Source organism: Lentinus tigrinus (genome assembly GCF_003813185.1).
Source record: "Lentinus tigrinus ALCF2SS1-7 unplaced genomic scaffold L226scaffold_42, whole genome shotgun sequence".
Taxonomy (NCBI): domain Eukaryota; kingdom Fungi; phylum Basidiomycota; class Agaricomycetes; order Polyporales; family Polyporaceae; genus Lentinus; species Lentinus tigrinus.
In genome coordinates, this window is record NW_027137951.1 from 119,928 (window position 1) to 139,035 (window position 19,108).

General features: G+C 55.8%; 7 protein-coding genes across 7 annotated transcripts; 5 read left to right on the forward strand and 2 right to left on the reverse strand.

The window, feature by feature from the left end:
* Nucleotides 1–96: 96 nt before the first annotated feature.
* On the forward strand, nt 97–2,431 carry L226DRAFT_547955 (aldehyde dehydrogenase; the record flags this gene model as incomplete). The annotated part of the gene is made up of 14 exons (XM_067682544.1): nt 97–266; nt 327–519; nt 575–724; nt 786–810; nt 867–953; nt 1,021–1,109; nt 1,169–1,242; nt 1,314–1,517; nt 1,572–1,646; nt 1,711–1,766; nt 1,828–1,887; nt 2,034–2,106; nt 2,166–2,208; nt 2,270–2,431. 14 exons carry the CDS (start codon nt 97–99, stop codon nt 2,429–2,431), a joined length of 1,461 nt encoding a protein of 486 aa, XP_067530491.1.
* A 1,301-nt stretch (nt 2,432–3,732) lies between these two features.
* Nucleotides 3,733–5,177, forward strand: L226DRAFT_575211 (uncharacterized protein; the record flags this gene model as incomplete). Its single annotated transcript, XM_067685166.1, has 5 exons — nt 3,733–3,827; nt 3,889–4,171; nt 4,236–4,549; nt 4,617–4,964; nt 5,108–5,177. 5 exons carry the CDS (start codon nt 3,733–3,735, stop codon nt 5,175–5,177), a joined length of 1,110 nt encoding a protein of 369 aa, XP_067530492.1.
* A 1,026-nt stretch (nt 5,178–6,203) lies between these two features.
* L226DRAFT_563088 (uncharacterized protein) lies at nt 6,204–8,021 on the forward strand (the record flags this gene model as incomplete). Its single annotated transcript, XM_067683538.1, has 11 exons — nt 6,204–6,253; nt 6,319–6,353; nt 6,414–6,577; nt 6,642–6,777; nt 6,841–6,935; nt 7,014–7,102; nt 7,242–7,387; nt 7,464–7,479; nt 7,550–7,598; nt 7,673–7,719; nt 7,826–8,021. Coding segments are annotated over 11 exons (1,023 nt in total), but the record flags the coding sequence as incomplete, so codon positions are not given.
* Nucleotides 8,022–8,644: 623 nt separating this feature from the next.
* On the forward strand, nt 8,645–10,847 carry L226DRAFT_616508 (uncharacterized protein). The gene is made up of 12 exons (XM_067686915.1): nt 8,645–8,681; nt 8,735–9,024; nt 9,089–9,123; nt 9,182–9,345; nt 9,460–9,523; nt 9,601–9,695; nt 9,753–9,841; nt 9,960–10,090; nt 10,167–10,182; nt 10,248–10,296; nt 10,367–10,413; nt 10,513–10,847. Exons 2-12 carry the CDS (start codon nt 8,975–8,977, stop codon nt 10,724–10,726), a joined length of 954 nt encoding a protein of 317 aa, XP_067530494.1. The 5' UTR covers nt 8,645–8,681; nt 8,735–8,974; the 3' UTR covers nt 10,727–10,847.
* Nucleotides 10,728–12,875, reverse strand: L226DRAFT_515152 (uncharacterized protein). The gene is given in 5 exon segments (XM_067678435.1): nt 10,728–11,339; nt 11,403–11,663; nt 11,676–12,043; nt 12,101–12,581; nt 12,649–12,875. The coding sequence occupies 5 exon segments, from the start codon at nt 12,757–12,759 to the stop codon at nt 10,860–10,862; spliced, it is 1,701 nt and encodes a 566-aa protein (XP_067530495.1). The 5' UTR covers nt 12,760–12,875; the 3' UTR covers nt 10,728–10,859.
* A 476-nt stretch (nt 12,876–13,351) lies between these two features.
* On the forward strand, nt 13,352–15,793 carry L226DRAFT_493623 (uncharacterized protein; the record flags this gene model as incomplete). Its single annotated transcript, XM_067677450.1, has 6 exons — nt 13,352–13,395; nt 13,455–13,681; nt 13,739–14,626; nt 14,807–14,999; nt 15,055–15,299; nt 15,401–15,793. Coding segments are annotated over exons 1-6 (1,980 nt in total), but the record flags the coding sequence as incomplete, so codon positions are not given.
* A 375-nt stretch (nt 15,794–16,168) lies between these two features.
* On the reverse strand, nt 16,169–19,074 carry L226DRAFT_539371 (Acetamidase/Formamidase). The gene is made up of 25 exons (XM_067681670.1): nt 18,866–19,074; nt 18,781–18,794; nt 18,710–18,728; nt 18,625–18,644; nt 18,530–18,569; nt 18,451–18,472; nt 18,360–18,392; nt 18,193–18,303; nt 18,107–18,141; nt 17,966–18,050; nt 17,629–17,909; nt 17,561–17,577; nt 17,432–17,510; nt 17,369–17,374; nt 17,292–17,318; nt 17,156–17,233; nt 17,069–17,101; nt 16,982–17,012; nt 16,890–16,920; nt 16,789–16,840; nt 16,722–16,731; nt 16,648–16,662; nt 16,541–16,590; nt 16,434–16,487; nt 16,169–16,378 (listed from the first exon to the last, which is right to left on the reverse strand). Exons 1-25 carry the CDS (start codon nt 18,908–18,910, stop codon nt 16,286–16,288), a joined length of 1,281 nt encoding a protein of 426 aa, XP_067530497.1. The 5' UTR covers nt 18,911–19,074; the 3' UTR covers nt 16,169–16,285.
* Between the last annotated feature and the right edge of the window lie 34 nt (nt 19,075–19,108).

Consider the following 19,108-nt stretch of genomic DNA (forward strand, 5'->3'; position numbering starts at 1 on the left):
GGCGACGCTCACTTACACTCAGATTGACGACATCCCAAAAGTCCGTCGTCTCATGCGCTAGCTGGTTCGTTCGTACATAGCTCATGATGACACCTCATGCAGATTCATGCCACTGCACGCGAGGCATTCGCGTCCGGCCGTACAAAGTCCATCGCCTTCCGCAAGGCTCAGATCGCCCAAGTGGGTTACATGCTCAAAGACAACGAGCAGCGCATCAAGGATGCATTCAAGAGCGACCTCGGACGCCCATACCAGGAGACCGAGCTGTACGTCCTGCCCGGCCGCGCTAGTACTCGCATCACTGACGAGTTGCTCTTGCATACCAGCATGGATCTCTCGGTAGTCTACAGCGAGGTGCGGAGCGCGTACGACAGCGTCGAGAAGTGGACAAAGCCGCAGAAGGTCGACTTCCAGTTCAACTGGTTCGCCATGGGCCCGAAGCTCGTCGCCGAGCCCAAGGGCGTCATCCTCATCATCGCCCCGTTCAACTTTCCCGCCTTCCTCCTCCTCAGTCCGCTCGTACGATCTCTCAATCTTTTCTCTTTTGCGCAGGCGCCGGCTGATGATGTTGCAGGTCAGCGCGATTGCGGCTGGGAACGCCGCCGTGTTAAAACCTTCGGAGCAGACGCCCGCTTTCAGCCAGCTGCTCGCGGAGCTGCTGCCCAAGTACCTCGACCCCAAGCTGTACGCGGTCATCAATGGTGGCGTCCCGGAGACCACAAAGGTCAGCAAGGCTTATACGCTGCACTTGGGGGATGATGCTGACACGCTCTGATGACTGGTAGATGCTGGAACTGCAATGGGACCACAGTACGTATTGAGTACCCCGAGGTCGCGCTCGTGCACTCGCTGAATGAGGACCCTAGTTCTATACACAGGTAATGGACGTGTCGGGCGCATCATCGCTGCTGCGGCTGCAAAGCATCTCACACCGATCACCCTCGAACTCGGAGGTAGGCACCATCAGCTCCATGTCGTCAAATCAAGAGGGATCACGCGTGCTGACGGGAATACATACAGGTAAGAACCCGGTCGCGATCGACCCGAAGATGGACATTCAACTGGCTGCGAAGCGCATCCTGTGGGGCCGCTTTTCGAATGCCGGCCAGGTGCGCACCCGCCCCCAGAGTCATCCCCTCATCCTACGAGAGCGCTAACTGTGCTCCAGATTTGTCTTGCGCCTGAGTACGTCCTCGTCCCCGCACATATGCAGGACACTCTCGTCGAAGAGATGAAGAAAGTGTGAGCACCCCCTCACGCTAGCTTCCCAACGCCGCTTTCGATCTCTGACCGGACCAAACGACACGGCGCAGATACAAGTCCTTCTACCCCGACGGCCCCGAGAACTCGGACTCGTTCTCGCGCATCGTCTCCACCGCGCACACGCAGCGCATCAAGAAGCTGCTCGACGAGACGCGGGGCACCGTCGTCCTCGGCGGCGCGTCCGACGTGGAGAAGCGCTACATCGCGCCGACGGTCGTGCGCGACGTGCCCCTGGACGATTCGTTGATGGGAGAGTGCGTGTTGGCGCGGCTGCTTTGACACACAGGTACTCATGCATGTGCGTACAGGGAGATTTTTGGGCCCGTCCTCCCGATTGTGCCAGTGAAGGATGTCGATGAGGCGATCTCGATCATTCGCTCCAAGTGCGTTCAAGTTGTTGTGTCCGCGCTATGGCAAGGGGTGAGAGGGATGCTGATGATATGGCAGGGAGTATCCACTCGCGGTGTACGTGTTCTCGAACGACCCGAAGTTCGAGGAGAAGGGTGTGTACATGCGTCTCCTCCTGCTCGTTCGCTTGTCCTGACTGCCTGGCGTTCGCCGCAGTGTTCAGTAACACGAAGAGCGGCGCAGCCGTGACCAACGAGACGGTCATCACTGCTGGAGGTACGTGGCTACGCAAGCCGCGCGAAGGACCGAAAGTGCTGATGGAGCGTCGCAGTGCCCGGCTTGCCTGTTGGCGGCATCGGTCCTAGCGGATGTAAGTCAGCAAGCCCATGTTGGTTTCGACAAGCGATTGACATCGTGCGTAGACGGATACTACACCGGGAAGCACTGCTTCGAGCAGTTCACGCACTGGCGCGTGTCGCTGAAGAATCCCAGCTGGTATGTCTATCCTCTGCTTCCGCATGAGGTGACCTCACTCACACCCACTCACTTCGCAGGGTCGACAAGGTCGCGATGGGGTTCCGCTACCCCCCGTACAAGGTCTGCCTCCCCCTTCTGCTTGAGCCCCGAGCGAGGGTGCTGACCGGTATTTGCTGCCCAGCCCGACTACATGAAGGCTATGAAGGCAATCTCGGCCTCGCTCCCTCCGCGGCCGGGCACGACAGGCGGCGCGGCGAAGAGGTGGGCGTTCTGGGTTCTGTTCGCGCTCGTGGGTGCGGGGTCGGTCGTGCTGACGCGGTCGCGGGGCCAGCTGAAGGCGTGAAGCGGATTGATGACTGGTACTTGGGTGAGGTGCTGTGTGCATATGTGCGGTTTGAGGTGTGGTTGTGTGTACGATACTGTGTTCGCAGCGGCGGCGGCGTGTTCGGGACGCTCAGGCTTGTTTATATACCTCCACCCTATCCTCCTTTTCCTGTGAATTGTGGACCATTACTTATGATTCTATGTGTGATCGGATGTGTACGATGTGGGCTGTACATGTCGACTTGATGGGTCTTCTGCAGTGACGTCAAGGGCTTATTCGGTTGCGCTGCGTAGTGCTAAGTATAAGTCATTTATATATGCGCGTATCGTTTGCCCGTTCCCCTGCACGCTCTTGACCTCCTACCACCATCACCTCTTTCTGAACATCACCCTTTCCAGCTGCCCCGGGTCCATCCTTGCCCACCGGATCATGATGTGCGAGGTCATCCGTACAGTACTCAAGCTCAAGTGTCATGTCCGAACGGAATCGGAGCATCGCGGGTGAGGGCGGTAAAGGTACGGTCCGACTTGTGCCTGGCGATTGTGTTACAGTTGCTCACGCACCTCGTTGTCTTGCTCTTCCCAGTGGAGGTTCTCAGCCCTCTTGCCCGTGAAGCCTTGCTTGACGTGCAGACCATGACAACCCGTTCTACTGCCCACTCTCAGCATCACCTGTGGAGACTTGGAGTAATACAACACGCACGTACGTTCGTTACCCGCGTCGATTTGCCGTGCCGACCCTCAGATCTCATTCACCAGGGCCGTTTCGTGCCGCCGGTTGTTGCCCTGGGAGACCGGCTCGCAGGGCCCCGCTGGGGGCTCTTAGGCGCTCAATTAATGGAGGATGAACACTTTGTGGCTGGATAAGGCAAGTGTGGATGATTGGAGGGAGGCGTTGCGAGGGGTTGCCGGGAACAGAACGTCAGAATATTCCCTTCCGCTGGGCTTGGCACGCATTCGCCCCATGGAGCCCGGTGTGCACCCAGCAGACAAGGTGGCACGAGCACGGCAGCGATTCGATTCGATGGCGATCACTGGCACACATCACCTCGCCAGCCTCCACGCGGTATATAAGACGCGGCCAGCGCACGGAGGCGGCCCCCACTCTTTCTCTCCTCCACTTTCCTTTCCTCGTGGTCCGGTCTCGAAGGCCCTTTCCTTCCTTCTGCACTTGCAGCTAGTCTGTCTCTGTTGTTTCTCCTACAGCAACTTCACAGCTAGTCTGTGTCCTCGGCCGTTCTCCCAGCTCCTCCCAGAACAGCTTGTCCTTCATTCACTCAGCCTAGTGCTTTCGCCTCCTCTTTGAAAGTATCTGCAAACATGGTCAGACTAGCCTCTGTCGTTTTCCTCGCCCTCGGTGGCCTCGCCATCGCTGCCCCCATCCGCATCAACCGTCGCGCGTTCCAGCTCCTCGAGTAAGCCACGCCTTCTCCACGAGTGCACCCAGCCAACGATTTTCTGACTTCCGCATCACAGCTACGCCGACTTCCAGATCTCCGACGGCACTGCGGGAGACGCGCAGGCCAAGGCCAACGCCGTCTTCGTTGACCCCTTCGCTGGGGTCGACCTCGCGACTGTCGACTCGGACACCCTCGACGCCGTCCAGACCATGCGCGAGGCTGCCGAGTCTGCTGAGACGGAGCAGTTCAACCCCGCGATCGACGCCGCCTCTGGCGCCGAGGCTGACGCCCTCCAGAACGGCAAGATCCAGAACAAGGTCCTCAAGCTCACTGGCGAGGTTCAGGCTCTGAACATCCAGGTGCGTGGTCGCGCTTCCTCGTTTGCTTCTGGTGCGGCATGGGGCTGACGATTCGGCGATGCAGATCGCCCAGGCGAAGGCGTCGGGCGACGACACCTCCGACCTCGAGGACAAGGTCGCAGAGGAGCAGACCAAGCTCACGAAGAACATCCAGCTCGACGTCGCCGCTGCCGGCCAGGCCTCGAAGGGCGTGACTGGCGGCTCTGGTACCAACAACGCCGCTGCGAAGGCCTCCTCGTCCTCCGCGAAGGCATCTTCCACTGCCAAGGCGTCTGCTTCTGCCAAGGCTTCCGCTACCTCGTCTGCTGCTTCGTCCACGGCCACCGCTGCCGCTACTGGCGGCTCCGACGGCTCCAGCTTCTCGTTCGCTGTTCAGGAGTGAGTACTCCCTTCTGCCCCAGCCGTGTCTTCGGTTCTACGGGGTGATGCTGACGCTCTCCCCCAGCTACGCCGACTTCCAGATCTCCGACGGCACCGCCGGCGACGCCGAGGCCAAGGCAAACGCAGTCTTCGTCGACCCGCTCGCGGGGCTCGACCTCGCCACGCTCGACGACAGCGTCGCGACGAACATGGAGACGATGCGCAAGGCCGCCGAGTCTGCCGAGACGGACGACTTCAACCCGGCCATCGACGCGGCGTCGGGCGCGGACGCGGACGCGCTCCAGAACGGCAAGATCCAGAACAAGGTGCTCAAGCTCACGGGCGAGGTGCAGGTGCTGAAGATCAAGCTTGCGAAGGCGCAGGCGGCGGGCGATGATACGTCTGATATTGAGGACAAGATTACCGAGGAACAGTGCGTATCTCTTTTCTGCTTTCACTTCGACTTTTTCCTTTCCCCTTCTGCCCTCTCCCTTCTGCCCTCTCCCCCATCCCTTCTTCCCGCCTCCTTGATATGTGCGTGCTATTCGGAAGCTGACCATTCACTCGTGTTCCCAGGACAAAGCTCACCACGAACATCACCACCGACAAGGCCCACGCCGGCGAGGCCTCCAAGGGTGTTGCGTAAGCTCCCCCGCATTCCGACGCCCCCCTCGTCATGTGCTCCCCGTCGCTGCTCGTGGCTCCCGTAGCTCTAGCTGTGTTCCCTCCCTGGCGCGCTCATCTCCCCGCTATTGCTGCACAGAAACACTTCGTACCGTTAGCTCACTCTTTTTTGTTGCAATTCCACTGGATACGGAGAGAAACGTATATGTTGCGTGTGTTGTGGTGACTCGTGGTGGTTTCGATGAAGCGATTGAGCGGCCCGAGGACTGCCCTCCTGGCGAGGAAGAGCTGCAGCCCATGTAGGTAAGTCGGGAAGATAAGATAAGATTGGCGCTCACATTCTTTCGGGCCCATCACCTGGCAGGAGGACTTCGCTCTCTACTCGTTCCTTGTCTAGATTCTACAACTCCATCTATTGGTGGAGTTAAAGCGACGTGGCCGACTTCACATTGAGACTGCATCTCATGTGAGTGCCGTCGCATGGCCGCACTAACAGGAAGGACTCGGCGGATGTCGTCACGGTAAACATCGACGATGGGTGGCGACGCATCCTCATCAGGCCTCCTCGAGCAGTGCGGTACGATGTATTGTGTCTGCGTTCAATCATGATACACGTTCTACTCACCACACTGCCCTCGGGGAGGACTTCAGGGGCATATAGAAAGTAAGATACCCTGAATCTTCTTGCCTGTGCAAGTTCCTGTGCAGCTGCTCACTGCGGTCTACTTCTGGTTCGGCATCCCGACCGCACCTCAACCGTCAGCTTTACCGTCAGCTTCGTGTTACACTGGTCTGCTAAGCTCCGGGGGGGGACATTCCTCCGACTTGGTGCCGCGGCGGAACTGAAAGCTGGACTCGTATCTTCCTAGGCCAGTGGCCACCCATCTGTGGGCGATACATCATACATCTAACCTTGTTCATTGTCGAGCCGCAGATGGTCACCTTTGACGAACTCGCACTGCTCAGTTTCAATGGATAATGGCATATTTAAGAGGGGAGCTCGCTGCTGGTGGCGGCATCAACTCGCCAGGTCTGTTCCCATTTCAAGATGTCCGTTGAAGTAGGCCCGTCTGGATTCATCGCTCAGTATGAGACTCTGTGAGTGCAGCACTGTCCTTTCTCTCCGTCGTCTCGGGGACGCTGAGTACTTGCTCTGCCGCTAGTCAAACCGACAACTACATCTTCATCGCGTCCATAAGTGAGTCTCTCCGCAAAGTATACCCGCTGGAGTGTAGTCTGATCTAAAACGGTGGCGCAGTACCCTTGGTATACGACTACATCATCACCTTCGACCGCGAAGTCGGGCTCTTCTGGGCCCGCAGCCTCACAGGCGCATCCGCACTCTTCTTCGCGGCCAGGTACATCCCCATGCTCTATGTGATCTTCAATCTGGTGAAATGGTACCCCAGCATCCCTCTCGAAGTACGTTCCTGTTCCTGGGCTCCTGTCTAGCACTACCTCAGGCTTAAATGTATGCTTATCCTAGAGGTATCAGTACCCGCTAACAAGTAGCTCACTTCCAACCCCAACTGACGTCGGGTTTGCGAAACCTCGCTGTAGCTGCGACCTCTTGGTGAAGACCAGCCTCACCATCGATAACCTACAGTCCATCGCGCCTGCAGGTGAGTGCCGGGCACTACCGCGCCACGGTCCGAGCCTATGATCGCGCTGATATCGTCCTGCAGTCTTCTCCGGCCTGCGTGCCTTCGCCCTGACCAAGAATCGCGCCCTTTCGCTGTTCATCTTCGTACTCTTCCTTGCACCGTTCTGCGTGAACATGGTAAGTCCTCCCGAGCGGTACCGCTTCTGACTGTCCCTTGCCTTCCCGGTGCTTATGCTAAATCGAGCATTGAACTAGTTTCAATACCACCTGGGGATCACGGGCGTCAACATCCCTGGGTTCGGGTGCGGGGAGACTTATCCCATGACCGAGGCTGAAGTGATCATGTTCGTGGTTGTCTTACATATCTAGCACGCAGTTTCCATAACTAACGCCTGCACTACCCTGGGCAGACGTACGGTTTCTGTTTGGCTATGGGCCATTCCCGAGTCCAGCTTGGTTGATTGTTCACGTTGATCCCTTCGCAGTCACCGCGGTCTCCAGAGGAGGATCTATCATCTCGGACTTCCTCCTCGTGATGGTGACCTGGTGGAACCTCAAGACCAGCCCTTCGTTCGCGCGATTTGTTCGTGGACCGCGGACGTCGCTCGTACATGTCATGTTGTGGAACGGTGAGGATATCCCCTCCTCCCTCTCAGACGCGTACTATTCCAAGCTTGCTGAAGCCTGTCTCTACCATCTATCCAGGCAGCCTGTATTTCATGTCAGTTCAACCGCGCAGCTCGGCTACACGTATACAGCAAAACTGACGACCCGGACTGTACTCTCCCTAGAATCCTGTTCGTATTGAACGTCCTCCATCTAAGTTTGACTCTATCTTCGGTACGTCTGGCAGACACCACCCGCATGAACTACGCTGTCCTCTGATGCACCTATCCTATATATTTTGTACATAGGTCCTGGGCGTACGGAGCGGCGCAACGACCGCCGAGTTCACCAATCCGTACGTCTTCATCCTCATCCCCATCCCCATCCTCACCCACACTCTCCCTCCCGCTACCTCCCGTTCGGTGCTGGGCCTCTCCCCCTTCATCCCCTCCCTGCAATAGCCTCACAGACGTACTCGTCTGCCGCTTCCTGCTCGACCTGCAAGAGGCGAGCCGCCAAGATGTCCACTTCGACATGGAGCCCGGCGCCGGGCCGTCGTTGTCGTTGTCGTCCGGCGTTTCCAGCGTCGGGTCGGTCGTGTTCGCGCGGGTGATGGGGTCGATAGGCTCGACCGTCGTGCCGTCCCGGGTGGCGTCTGTGCGTACTAGAGCTACAGAAGACCGGGATTGGGGCTGTGAGGAGTCGCCGTGATCACGCTTGAAGTTGTGGGGAGGTGGATTTGCATTGGTCAGGCTCCGAGGAGTGTTGGGACTGGATTTCGTGAGTACTCAATAGCCGGCACATGTGTATGAATTGTCTGTCCAGTTGCAGAGATATCTTGGTCTGAACGCTCAAGGCTAGATCCACCGCTTCGACGCTTGATCGCATTCTGAAGGTCCCAGTACTGTGTACATGCCACCACCAATTCCGGACAAGTACGAGTGCTAGTACATACTCGCCGCTCAGAGGTGAGTGTCCGTCACGATGCACACTACTTACCCAATGGCTCACATATATACGTCACGAACGCGGTATGATGTTGGATGCCCCGCCACGCCGCCCATATGTCAACACTAATTTTCGCGCTCATTCATCGTAACCTGTCAATCGAACCGCCCATTTGACAGATCAACAGACGTAGTAGCCGCAGACCCACAGACCTTGGAAACGCCAAGGTTCCGCCGCAAATGCCGCAGTCTGCTGTGCAGATCATTTCCCGCGGTGCCTAAGTTTGTACTATCTTCCTTGGATCCTGTTTTCCCCTGCTTTGGGTGCCCCGTGGATTCCGAGAAGTGCTATTCGTAGACTTGCTTCTTGGTATGTGCGTGCTATCATAAGCGGCACCGCAACTAACTTTGCTAGATTGATAGAAGCTCTAACTGTGCACTGCGATTGGAGAGGGCATACTGGCGGTCACCCCGCGACCCTCATCGCCGCCGGGCAGCATGTCAAATGGGTTTCTAACGACATACGCCACCTGGAGTTGCATCTCGAAGCCTTCTCTCATGGGCGATAGTTTGAGCGCAGTCTTGGAGTGGTCCATATAGTGCCGGAGTACTGCCAATGACTCCTCCTGTTCAATCTCAAACCCTCAGGCTCGCGACTCCAGGATGTCTACCCAAGACGAGACTGCCGCACTTGTAGCTGCATATCAGGACTAGTGCGTATCATTCCTCTCCCATGGCTTGCAGTATGTGCTGACTTACCATCGACCGTGCCTTCAGTCAAAATGAATATATCGTCTTTTACGCATCGCTGAGTGAGCACGTTCGTCGAGTCTGTTTCGTGTCGATGCACTCACTCAGGGTTGGGCATAGTGCCCATAGTCTACGACTACCTCATCAATCTCGACCGCGAGGTGGGGCTCTTCTGGACGGGCAAGATCACCGGCGCGTCCGCGCTCTACTTCGCCACGAGATATATATCTATGCTGTATGTGATCATGAACACGGTCACGTCAGCTCCGAACCTCTCTCTCGAAGTGCGTGTCTAGGATTGTCCTGCTCGCCTCCCTTCCGTATGCTCACGGCTTTGCAGAGGTAGTGCCCCAGCGTAAGACGAGCCCACCTCCAATGCTGATTCAATGTCACCCACAAGCTGCAATCTCCTCGTGAGGGCTGGCCTCACCACCAATAGCCTACAGTTCCTCGCGCCTGCGAGTAAGTAGGAACAACCTTGAGGGATGGTTGAACACAACGCTAATTGACACCATCTCTGCCCACATTCTGTCTTGCAGTCTTCGCGGGCCTGCGAGCCTTCGTTCTCACAAAGAACCATGTCGTATCCCTGCTCATCTTAATACTCTCTCTGGCGCCGTTCGTTGTTAATATGGTATGTCTGCTTTTTCCCGCTTTCCATCAAGTCTTTTGTTCATTCTTTCGAATGCAGTATCAATATCACGAGGATATCTCAGGGATAGTGATTCCCGGGTTCGGATGCGGGCAGAGCCACTCCGTCACGTTATCTGAGCTTCTCATGTTCGTTGACTCCCTTCTCCTATGGAAGTGGCTGAGTTGACTGACGAGATTAACAGACGTATGTCCTACCTGGTTAGCCATCCTATTTTCCCAGTCGCTTATAGTTCCTTGTTCGCGCAGTCACCGCGTTCTCCCGAGGGGGTTCTATCATCGCGGACTTCCTCCTGGTGGTGGCAACTTGGCGCAACTTAAAGACTGGAGTGACCTATGGAAACCGGGCGTCACTGGCATCTATCATGTTGTGGAACGGTGAGTAATCCACTCCCCTGGCTGTCACATGAGCGGCGAGCTTGCTCACCTCCATATTTACTACGCGGTTGCACAGGCAGTCTATACTTCATGTCAGTGGAGCATGCAGCGTGTGTTCACGGCGTCCACTGATTCGACTGATGTCTGTACTCCACAGAATCTTATTCATACTGAACACCCTTCATTTGAGTTTCACGCTGGCTTCCGTACGTCCGGCGGACATGCCTACGAGCCCAGTCATACGAGAGCGAACCGCTGACCCGATATCCCGCACAGATCCTGGGTCCACAAAGTGGCACGACGACCGCCCAGTTCACAATCCCGTAGGTCGCCCCTCATCCCCCATCCCCAGCTTCCAGTTATCCAGCTCTTGTCACCTATGCTCGCGCTAACCCTCTTCTCGCATCATCACACGCTGGCAGCCTCACAGACGTCCTCGTCTGTCGCTTCCTGCTCGACCTTCAAGAAGCAAGCCGGCAGGACGTGCGGTTTGATGTGGACGACGTCCAGGAGTCCTCCTTCTCCGGCTCTACCGGCGTGCGCTCCGTTATCTTTGCGCGTGTCCTGGGCTCGATAGGCTCGACTATCGGGCATTCTGTCCTTGTGGGTGATGCGGAAGACGAGTATGTGTATTGAAACATTCTGGCCTGCAGCCGGGTCTGCGGTGAACGTTGAGTTCGGTCGATGAGACGCTATGTACTATACAATAATTGGAGGACAACCGACTTTACTTCATGTCTACTGCATGTTTACCGAGCTATTCAAACTCCTAGTTGGTCTTTTCCTCCCACTTCACCTTCGCCGGTCCCTTCACGTCCCATTCGGTCTCCAGAACGATCGCCTTCCCCGCTGATACCTCGCAAATCCATTCGTACAATCCATCTTTCTCCCCTCCTTTCCCATCTTTCGGCGTCGTCCAACAAACCTTGACGTTCTTCGAGTCCTCACCAAGGCTGACAGGGACATCCTCGCCGTCGTTCGCGCGTGCAAGTCCCTCAGGCTTGCGCAGCGCAACTGAGATCTTCGAGGCGTCGTTCCCAAGGGGAATCGCGCCGCGGACAACGACGTCGGACACATCGAACTTGTGCCCGTTCGTCACAGTCGTTAGTAACGTCTGCGTGGTCGTCTTGGTTGGTTCGGCAAAGTTACGCTCCGGTTCTTGTTCGGTGCGCGACTTCTGCTCGGAAGAGACCTTGATGGCAGTATCCACCCCAAGGACGCAGTCGAAGCTCTCCTCGGCACTAACATGCTGCAGTTTTAGATATCAGTCGGGTTCCTACATGTGATGTAAAAATCCGATGAGATCACGTACCCGCATGGTGGTCTTCGTGACGAAGCCGTCGTTCATGAACACACTGACCGGCCCAGAGAGGAGCTCGTAATCGCTCGTGTTCTTGATGCTGGCTTCGATGAAAGCAGATGGTCCCTTCCGGGGGACGCACACGTACTTCAGTGTCGCAGAGAAGTCCAGGATCGCGATGGTAATTTTGTGCGCCAGCCCGTCACTGGGCAGCGACAGCGCGCTGTCGACTCGGTAGGAGAGAACGAGAGGGTTGCGGTCGACAGCCGTTGTCTATCCAGAGACAGCGGCGGATGGGACTCCGACCACTGCGCGTGGTGCGGCGGCCGGCATAGGCATCAAGGCGATCGGAACCGGAGAAACTATGTGGCGTTCTCGGTAATAGCCACCATCGATCGGGGAGGGACTTCGACTTCGCCAGGAGCGCCTTCCGATTTCAATAAGCTTCAGGGAGTCGATTGACGGTATAGAGAGGCTTTGCAAGGTCTGCGAACTCGCCGTGCACAGCGTGAGAGCTGTGTCGGACCAATCCTCCCCGGTTTTCTGGCTGATGCTTGCAGAGTAATGCAGCTTGATGCCTTCGGATGTCTTGCCCTCGGACGTGCTGCTGGCATGGAGATCATAGAATGGCGACCAGCTTGCGCCAGAAACCACTGTGGGCGTCGATTGTCAATAACTTGAATCAAGGACAGCTTTTGTGGCACACGCACAATACGTCAGCTGAAAGTCGGCACTGCAGTCGTCCTTTGCGTCCGCAGTAACAGTCACCGCACCCAGTGCGGAGTCTCTCTTGCTTGTCTTCTCCAGACTAGCAATCTCGCGCTCAAGATCCGCAATCCGTGTGTCGATCTCCTGCATGTTCTTGACGGCAAGACGCTTCCGTGCCAGGAAGCTATCTAGGAATGCGTTCATGTCCTTCGGGGACATGCCAGCCTGCAGCGGCGAACGGATAGATCCTTCCAAGGCTTCATACTCTTCCCGATGCATGGACTTTTCGGTGCTGAGCTCTCTCTTCTGGGATCGCAACTTCTCTATCATCTCAGATCGGGCGTTGATTCCTGCGGATCGCCCTGACCTGACGTCGCAACAGATATCCAGAACGCTGACATTCTCAGGGAGACCGTGGATCCTAGGAGAGTCAGCATCGATGGCGTTGGACAAGCCCGATACTTCTATGATATTCCGACCGCTCTGTGATGGCGTACGTGAGGTGGGATAGGGAAGTATCGCGACGCTGCGAATAGTCGATCGGACTCACCTGCAAGCTCACAGTGAACGTGCGAGTCACCTCTGCTGCCGATGACTGGTAGATAGTCACCGATTTAACTGGATGGTCTGAGGCATCGAGCGGGATTGTCTTGCACAACATAGATGATGGTGGTATGTGGGAGAGCTCGAACACGTGTTGCCGCCGCTCGACTCGGAACTGCACGGACCCCGGCGCCAGGTTCTGGAGACATCATGTTACCTCACGTCTCAAAGTCCCACATTCTTGCGTTGTTGTGTGTCTCTCCTCGCTTCTGAAAGCGGGCTGGTAAAGATAGTATCTGCGTCCCAGTGAGTCCGACTTGGGCGATGCTCGCCCGTCAATGGTGAAGTTCTTGAAGGCTACTACTTACCCTTCGGGGCTTGGGTCTAAGATGGTGACGGAAACGAGCCGACCTTTCCTCTGGCACTGCTTCCAGGCCTGTCCTCAATGTTCGCAATGTTTTCCCGTAGCGGCGTCGAGCTGGAGGAAGGGTACAAACGGTCTAGGGAACTTTCGGCGTTTAAGATGATGCTCCTGGATGGTTGTGGCAGTGCAGCCAGCGCGTACGTTGTTCTCCTCCCTCTTCTTCCTCCTCCTCGCTTCTTGTATAAACATTCGTGAGTACTCACCCTGAGGTGATGTGACTGCACTTATATGACTTGCTAAACTCTCTAATTTATCCAGGACGATTGATTTTCGCCGGTACAAGGCACCGTCATCGAATGTCTATCTCAACCACCTTCCTCTTCAACTCAGGTATGCGGTGCTGATACATTCCAGTATCAATAAGAGGGTTGACTATCCTTTCGTAATAGAAGCTACTAGAAGTGATAAGTATGACGTCAAAGAAGGCTGGCGACACGAGCTCGCTGGGCGCATCAACGTGCTCAACGAAGAGCACGACACCGTCGAGGACTACCTCGCTACGTATATACCCTCCATCATACCCTGCAGGCACAATACTGGGAATAATGCGAAGAAAACCCCATTTGCTGAGTGGTTGCCGAAGAAAGGAGAAGAGCGAAAGAGCTATCCGGACCTAGTGAGTGGGTGGTTGTCGGTGGTTAGGGCCGCTAACGTGCTCACCGCCCCCGACTAGATTCGTGGTCTTGGCTTGTTGATCGCAGGATCCCCAAAGTACAAGTGCCTCACCTTCCTCGACACCTCACAGAACATAATCCCCTTCCCCATCGCCCCCTTCGCCCACAACGACAACGGTTCGAAGCCCGACATCTCCGTCTCCTTTCCAGGCAAGACTCTACGAATCGGAGACTGGCAGCAAATATCCATGATTATAGATGCGAAGAGCATGAGCGATCAAGACCCGTTTCCCAGACAAGGCACCACCCACACGGACGCCATCATCCCGCTCGCCGTGAGTGCTCGCAATGTCATGCTCGCACATGGTCTCCTCGCTGTGTTCGTGCTCGGCATCTACGGCGACGACGTCCGCATCGCTCGTTTCGACCACTCGTGCGCGGTGGTTTCGAAGCCGTTCAGCCTCAAGAAGGACCACCGTCTACTGCGCCAGTTCTTCTGGCGCTTCACCCACCCGATCAACGTGAACATACCCTTCGTCGGATGGGACCCGACTGTGCGCAAGCTCTCCGCGGACCTCCAGGCGACTCTCAAGAAGCGGCTCGAGGTCACTGGACTGGAAGTCCCTTCCGATCTCTCCAAGGCTCGTCGAGTGCTCGTCTACAAGAGTGAGACGAGCAACGCGTGCAAGGCTTACATCCTCTTCAAGCTCCTCGACGTGAATAGCTGCCTCTTTTCTCGCTCCACGATGGTCTGGGTCGCTGTGGAAGACAATGCGGACCTCTACAACCCCGAGTTCCCGCTCAGGCGATTCATCGTCAAGGACTCCTGGAGGCAGATCATCAGGACGTCAGAGAAGGAGTTCTATCAACGCCTTGACAGGATTCCTGAGAATCTACGGTATGGGCTTCCTCGCCTCCTGTTGGGCGGAGACCTTGGGGAAAGGGCGGTCGCTCAGTGGATGGCCGGAGGTGGTTCCCTTCCCTACAACGACGCGTCGAACACTGCAATCGATGCTGGCTTGAAGCGCACTAAATCTTCGTCATCGCTGTCTTCGAACTCATCCTCGTCGAGTTCTTCAGCATTCTCAGCCTTCTCAGGCTCGTCCCTCTCTTCGCTTAGTGACGAGAGCGACAACGAGTTGGATGAACCTATACCCTTCCCCGAGCAGCAGACCTTTACCTGGCGCTCAACAAGAGGCCGAGACAAGGGCTTCCGCGAACGCAGCCACATGCGCTTCGTCATTGATATCGTTGGTCGGCCGATCACGTCGTTCAGGAGCACCAAAGAGCTCATCACGGCCATGAGAGACGCCATCATTGGTGAGTTCCCCGAACTCAGTTCAGACTAGACCCACTCATTGACCCTATCACCTAGGTCATAAACTTGCCTGCGAACACGCCGGGGTCCTTCATCGCGACATCAGTGTGGGGAACATCCTCATCGTTGAGAACCGCGATGAGCATCCGTTCGCCGGCTTCCTTCACGACTTCGACTACAGCTCAATATTAGACCCATTAGACCCGGACGGCCAGAAGGATGTCGAGATGGAGGAGGCCGAACCAGCCGCAGACCCAGAACGATCAGGAAGAAGCAATGCCTCATCGATGATTGAATCGCAGGTCGCCGCGGATGAGGATGGTGAAGTCAAAAAGCCCAAAGAACGCACGGTGAGTGTTTACGACGACTTTCTGTCCCTTCATAGTACTCACGTACGAGCCAGGGCACATTCTACTTCATGGCTGTTCAGCTGCTCGACTGCCTCGCTCTCGTGTATGGTGTCCACCACGATCTCGAGTCGTATTACTGGGTTCTTCTCTGGGTCCTTCTCCGGCACGCCCGGCACGACCACCCCGACGGCGATCGCGCGTGCTCGACCCTCTTCAAATACGTCAGCGACACAGAGGCGGGGAATGCGAAGCGTGCCTGGCTTGACAAGCCGACAACACTGGGCATCAAGGGCAACCGGCCGCTCACGCGTCTTCTCAAGGATCTACACGTTCTCGTCAACGCGAACCTGGTGAAGACGACCTCGAAGTGCGTTCCACTCACGCACGATTCGATGCTCGAAGTGTTCAACAAGGCGCTCGAGCGTAACGATTGGCCGACGGACGATGCAGCCATTCCGTTCAAGCTCCCCGATCCGCCCGTTCAGATAGTTGTCGAAGCCCGGGTCAATACTAAGGGCTCTTGCGATTTCGACCAGAATTTCAAGAGGCACCGGTCCAGTGCAGAAGACATTCGAGATGCACAGAAGCCAAGGAAGAGGCCCAAGCCAGCACAGGCCCGCACTCGCGAGGCGCCTCCCAGGAACGCCAATGAAAAGGCTGCCGCTGCTGCACGCCCTGAGGAGAAGTCGGCGCGCGCACGACCAGCCAAGAAGAAGTCTGCTCCCGCGAAGGCTCAAGAGAGTGCTAGACAACGGAACACAAGGGCTCGTCGGAAATGATAATCATGGCAGTATAAAAGACTAGCTCGCCTCGTAAGCGTTGCAGGATCAACTTGCATATTTGGCAGTGGCATTCGACGTGGAGACACTACATTCCAAAATATCACCATGCTATCTTTACACAATACAGTTTCTGCTTTCCGGTACATGCCGTTTGATCTAAGACTCTTCGCGAACGCCGTCACTGCGAAGGGCGCACTCCCCACGGTCTTTGAAGGGCAGAACAGGATCCGTGGCTTTCGGAAGAATGTCCTAAGGCAAGCGACTCATGAGCGAACACTTTGAGAGTCATATTGGACCCACTTACGTCTTCGAAGATTCCAAGGGGAAGGGCGAGCGTTACGCATGCATTTGGAGAGTCCTACAACTCGGTAAGAACATAACAGCGTCACAGTAGATTGAGTATACACTCACTACTATGGCTCCCACATGACTCTCAACGGGAGCAGCCGAGAGAAGGAGGTCTGTTCATTGATAATCAGCATAATGGGACAACGTGAGCTGACGTAACCAAAACTTACAAGCCTGCTGGCGAGCTAGAGTCCGTTGTGTAAATGGATGTGTTAGCGCCGTGCTAAGCACAGATGGGACTTACTGTAGCCAAGCTGTGCAAACGGTATCAGCCGCATGCTCATGGTTGAGAATGAGGGAAGGGTGCAGACCTTCTGAAGATAAGCAATAGCATTCAGTGCAGCCTGCTTATATGCCACGGTTCTTTCGTGCACGTCAGGTGGGTTGCGGGAGATCACAGGAAAGTCCTTACGCATCCATGTTGTATTGCTTCCCATCGCCATCTGCAAAAACGAAGATAGAAGTCAGTCCGATGCGAACAGGGAAACATATTCATCAACCCACGGTAGTCAACACTGATGCCTTCAAAAATGATCTATTCGTATGCAGTAGTTAGATCCAGTCTTTTCTGCAACGAGCATTGCTGGTTACCTTCGAGGAGTACAAAGGATCGACGGGAGAGGGCTAGGACGCAAATATGGTCAAACCTCTCTCTCGACGCGACCAGGATGCGCTCACGAGGAAGATGGGCTGTTTGAGACCAAGCTTCTCGACGCCGCCCTTGATAATGCTGCAGCTGAAGGTGATTATACCCGCCTACATCCTGTCATCAGTACCTCTCTGACGTAGTTCCTCCGAATGGCGACCACACTACCATCTCAATCGCACCACAGAAGGACATCTATGCAATGATTAGTCTTCCTCTCGAAGATCGGGTCAAGGAGTCGATACCTCGCCCTGTGCGAGACGTGTGAGTGAGCGATTGCGTCTACAATACGGGGGATTAAGTCTTACATCTCCCTGGGAGAAGTGCAAGTCGCCGACAGAAAGGTTTGCACCCTTGATGAAGACGGGGAAATAGCAACGTGATCCCCTGGGAGCCGAACGTCAAAGTGCGACTTAGGACGATCGACAGGTCCTTACCTTGAGAGATTCTTGATCTGTAAAGGGATATATCAGCGCTCAAATCCGGAGTTGAGCAAGAAACTCACATCACAGTTCCCACCATGCTCTCGACCTGGGATCGTCCTGGCACCCTCGGCGTAGATCTTCTCCCTCACTGTCTCCGGGATGTTCTGCCCGACATACGCGCCTTGGGCCTGAGGAGGAAACGCGACAGGGGGAACTGCACCAGGATGCGCATCGATCAATTCCTTCTCTCGCTTGTTCCAGGTATCAAGAAGTTCCTGCGACGGCGCAGTCCCGATCAGACCCGGGTGGGACACTCCAGCGAATCGGACACCAGGAATGTGGCGGGAGGTCGCGTATACACCTGCAGTCAACAGTATATATTAGTAATAGGCGAGTATAATATCGCATTCCGCGCACCATGAAAATCCCAAATCGCCTTCGCTGCTCGGCTTTGGAACTCTTGTGCAAACAGGCCTCCGCCGTTGGTCAGCTCGAAGATGCCCTATGGATACAGGTCAGCCACAACATTTTCTTCTTTCATCATCACATGCTACGCACGGTGTATCCCCAGGGCATCTTGTCGAACGGCGCCACTAGCAAGTTTCATCAGCATCCGCACAGTAGGCATCGCGGAGGGATCCTACCGTCGAGAATATCGACAACGAGACAGTCTCCGGGTTCGGCACCCTCGACCGCAACCGGTCCCGAGAGGTTATGTACCTTCGAGAGATCGACATCTCGAATGTCGTCGCTGGCTGAAGCCATGGTATAAGATGCATCATCTCTCGGCTTCTGTGGTATTTTGTCTCACTATCGTTGTTGCCGATCTGTGCGCCCGTCCAATCTGACAGACACGCAGTCAGTCTCGAGGAATACTGGCCGCGGACAAACATATAGCGTACCCACGCACTGAACCTTGAAGACCTGGGACATGCGACGTGAGTCCAGGTCTCATTACCTCGCACACCATTGAACACGCACCTCCCCAGGTTTAACAGTTGCAACCGCAGGAATGTCAGGGCTAATACGATTGAGCTTTTGCTGGACCGAACGCAGAGCAAGCATTCAGCACTTACTGCCAACGGTTGTGGACTCCCTACAGGCAAACAACGCTCAGGACGAGAGCGTACGATGACCTAGATGAGAATGATGGTACGATACCTGTTGCTGATCTGCAGGACTACGGAAACATTAGTCACGTTACGCGAAGGCTCATGTCGACTGTTGCTTACACGAACGGGTCGACCTGAGGTATCGACGCACGCAATCAATGAGCGAGCGTTCGCGCGCATATCCGAGCGTCCCAACGACACGCACCTCAATGAGTGTCTTGATAGGAACCGAGTTCAACCTGGTCGCCATCTGTACTTTCGTGCTTGTTCTCACTTCGAAGTCGTTGCGACGTCCTACTATCACTGTAGGGAACGGGAGCTGAGAAGCAGAACGGAGCTTGTCTTCCAGTCTTTATACTCTATCTCGCGTTCCGCTCCCACACCACGATAAGGGGCGGGATTCCGATGGAGAGCTGCATACGGGCGCCGTGGAAGCACACCGACTTCC

Coding starts and splice junctions, on each gene's coding strand:
- L226DRAFT_515152 (XM_067678435.1), bottom strand. CDS start 12,759: ATGTTGTGCAAGACAATCCCGCTCGATGCCTCAGACCATCCAGTTAAA. Junction 12,044..12,100: donor CGACTTTCAGCTGACGTATT/GTGCGTGTGCCA, acceptor CGACGCCCACAG/TGGTTTCTGGCGCAAGCTGG. Junction 11,340..11,402: donor TCACGAAGACCACCATGCGG/GTACGTGATCTC, acceptor CTAAAACTGCAG/CATGTTAGTGCCGAGGAGAG.
- L226DRAFT_616508 (XM_067686915.1), top strand. CDS start 8,975: ATGTCTACCCAAGACGAGACTGCCGCACTTGTAGCTGCATATCAGGAC. Junction 9,696..9,752: donor CGCCGTTCGTTGTTAATATG/GTATGTCTGCTT, acceptor TTTCGAATGCAG/TATCAATATCACGAGGATAT. Junction 10,414..10,512: donor ACCGCCCAGTTCACAATCCC/GTAGGTCGCCCC, acceptor ACACGCTGGCAG/CCTCACAGACGTCCTCGTCT.
- L226DRAFT_539371 (XM_067681670.1), bottom strand. CDS start 18,910: ATGGCGACCAGGTTGAACTCGGTTCCTATCAAGACACTCATTGAG. Junction 18,393..18,450: donor CTTCAAGGTTCAGTGCGTGG/GTACGCTATATG, acceptor CGTGTCTGTCAG/ATTGGACGGGCGCACAGATC. Junction 17,910..17,965: donor GGCGATTTGGGATTTTCATG/GTGCGCGGAATG, acceptor TGTTGACTGCAG/GTGTATACGCGACCTCCCGC.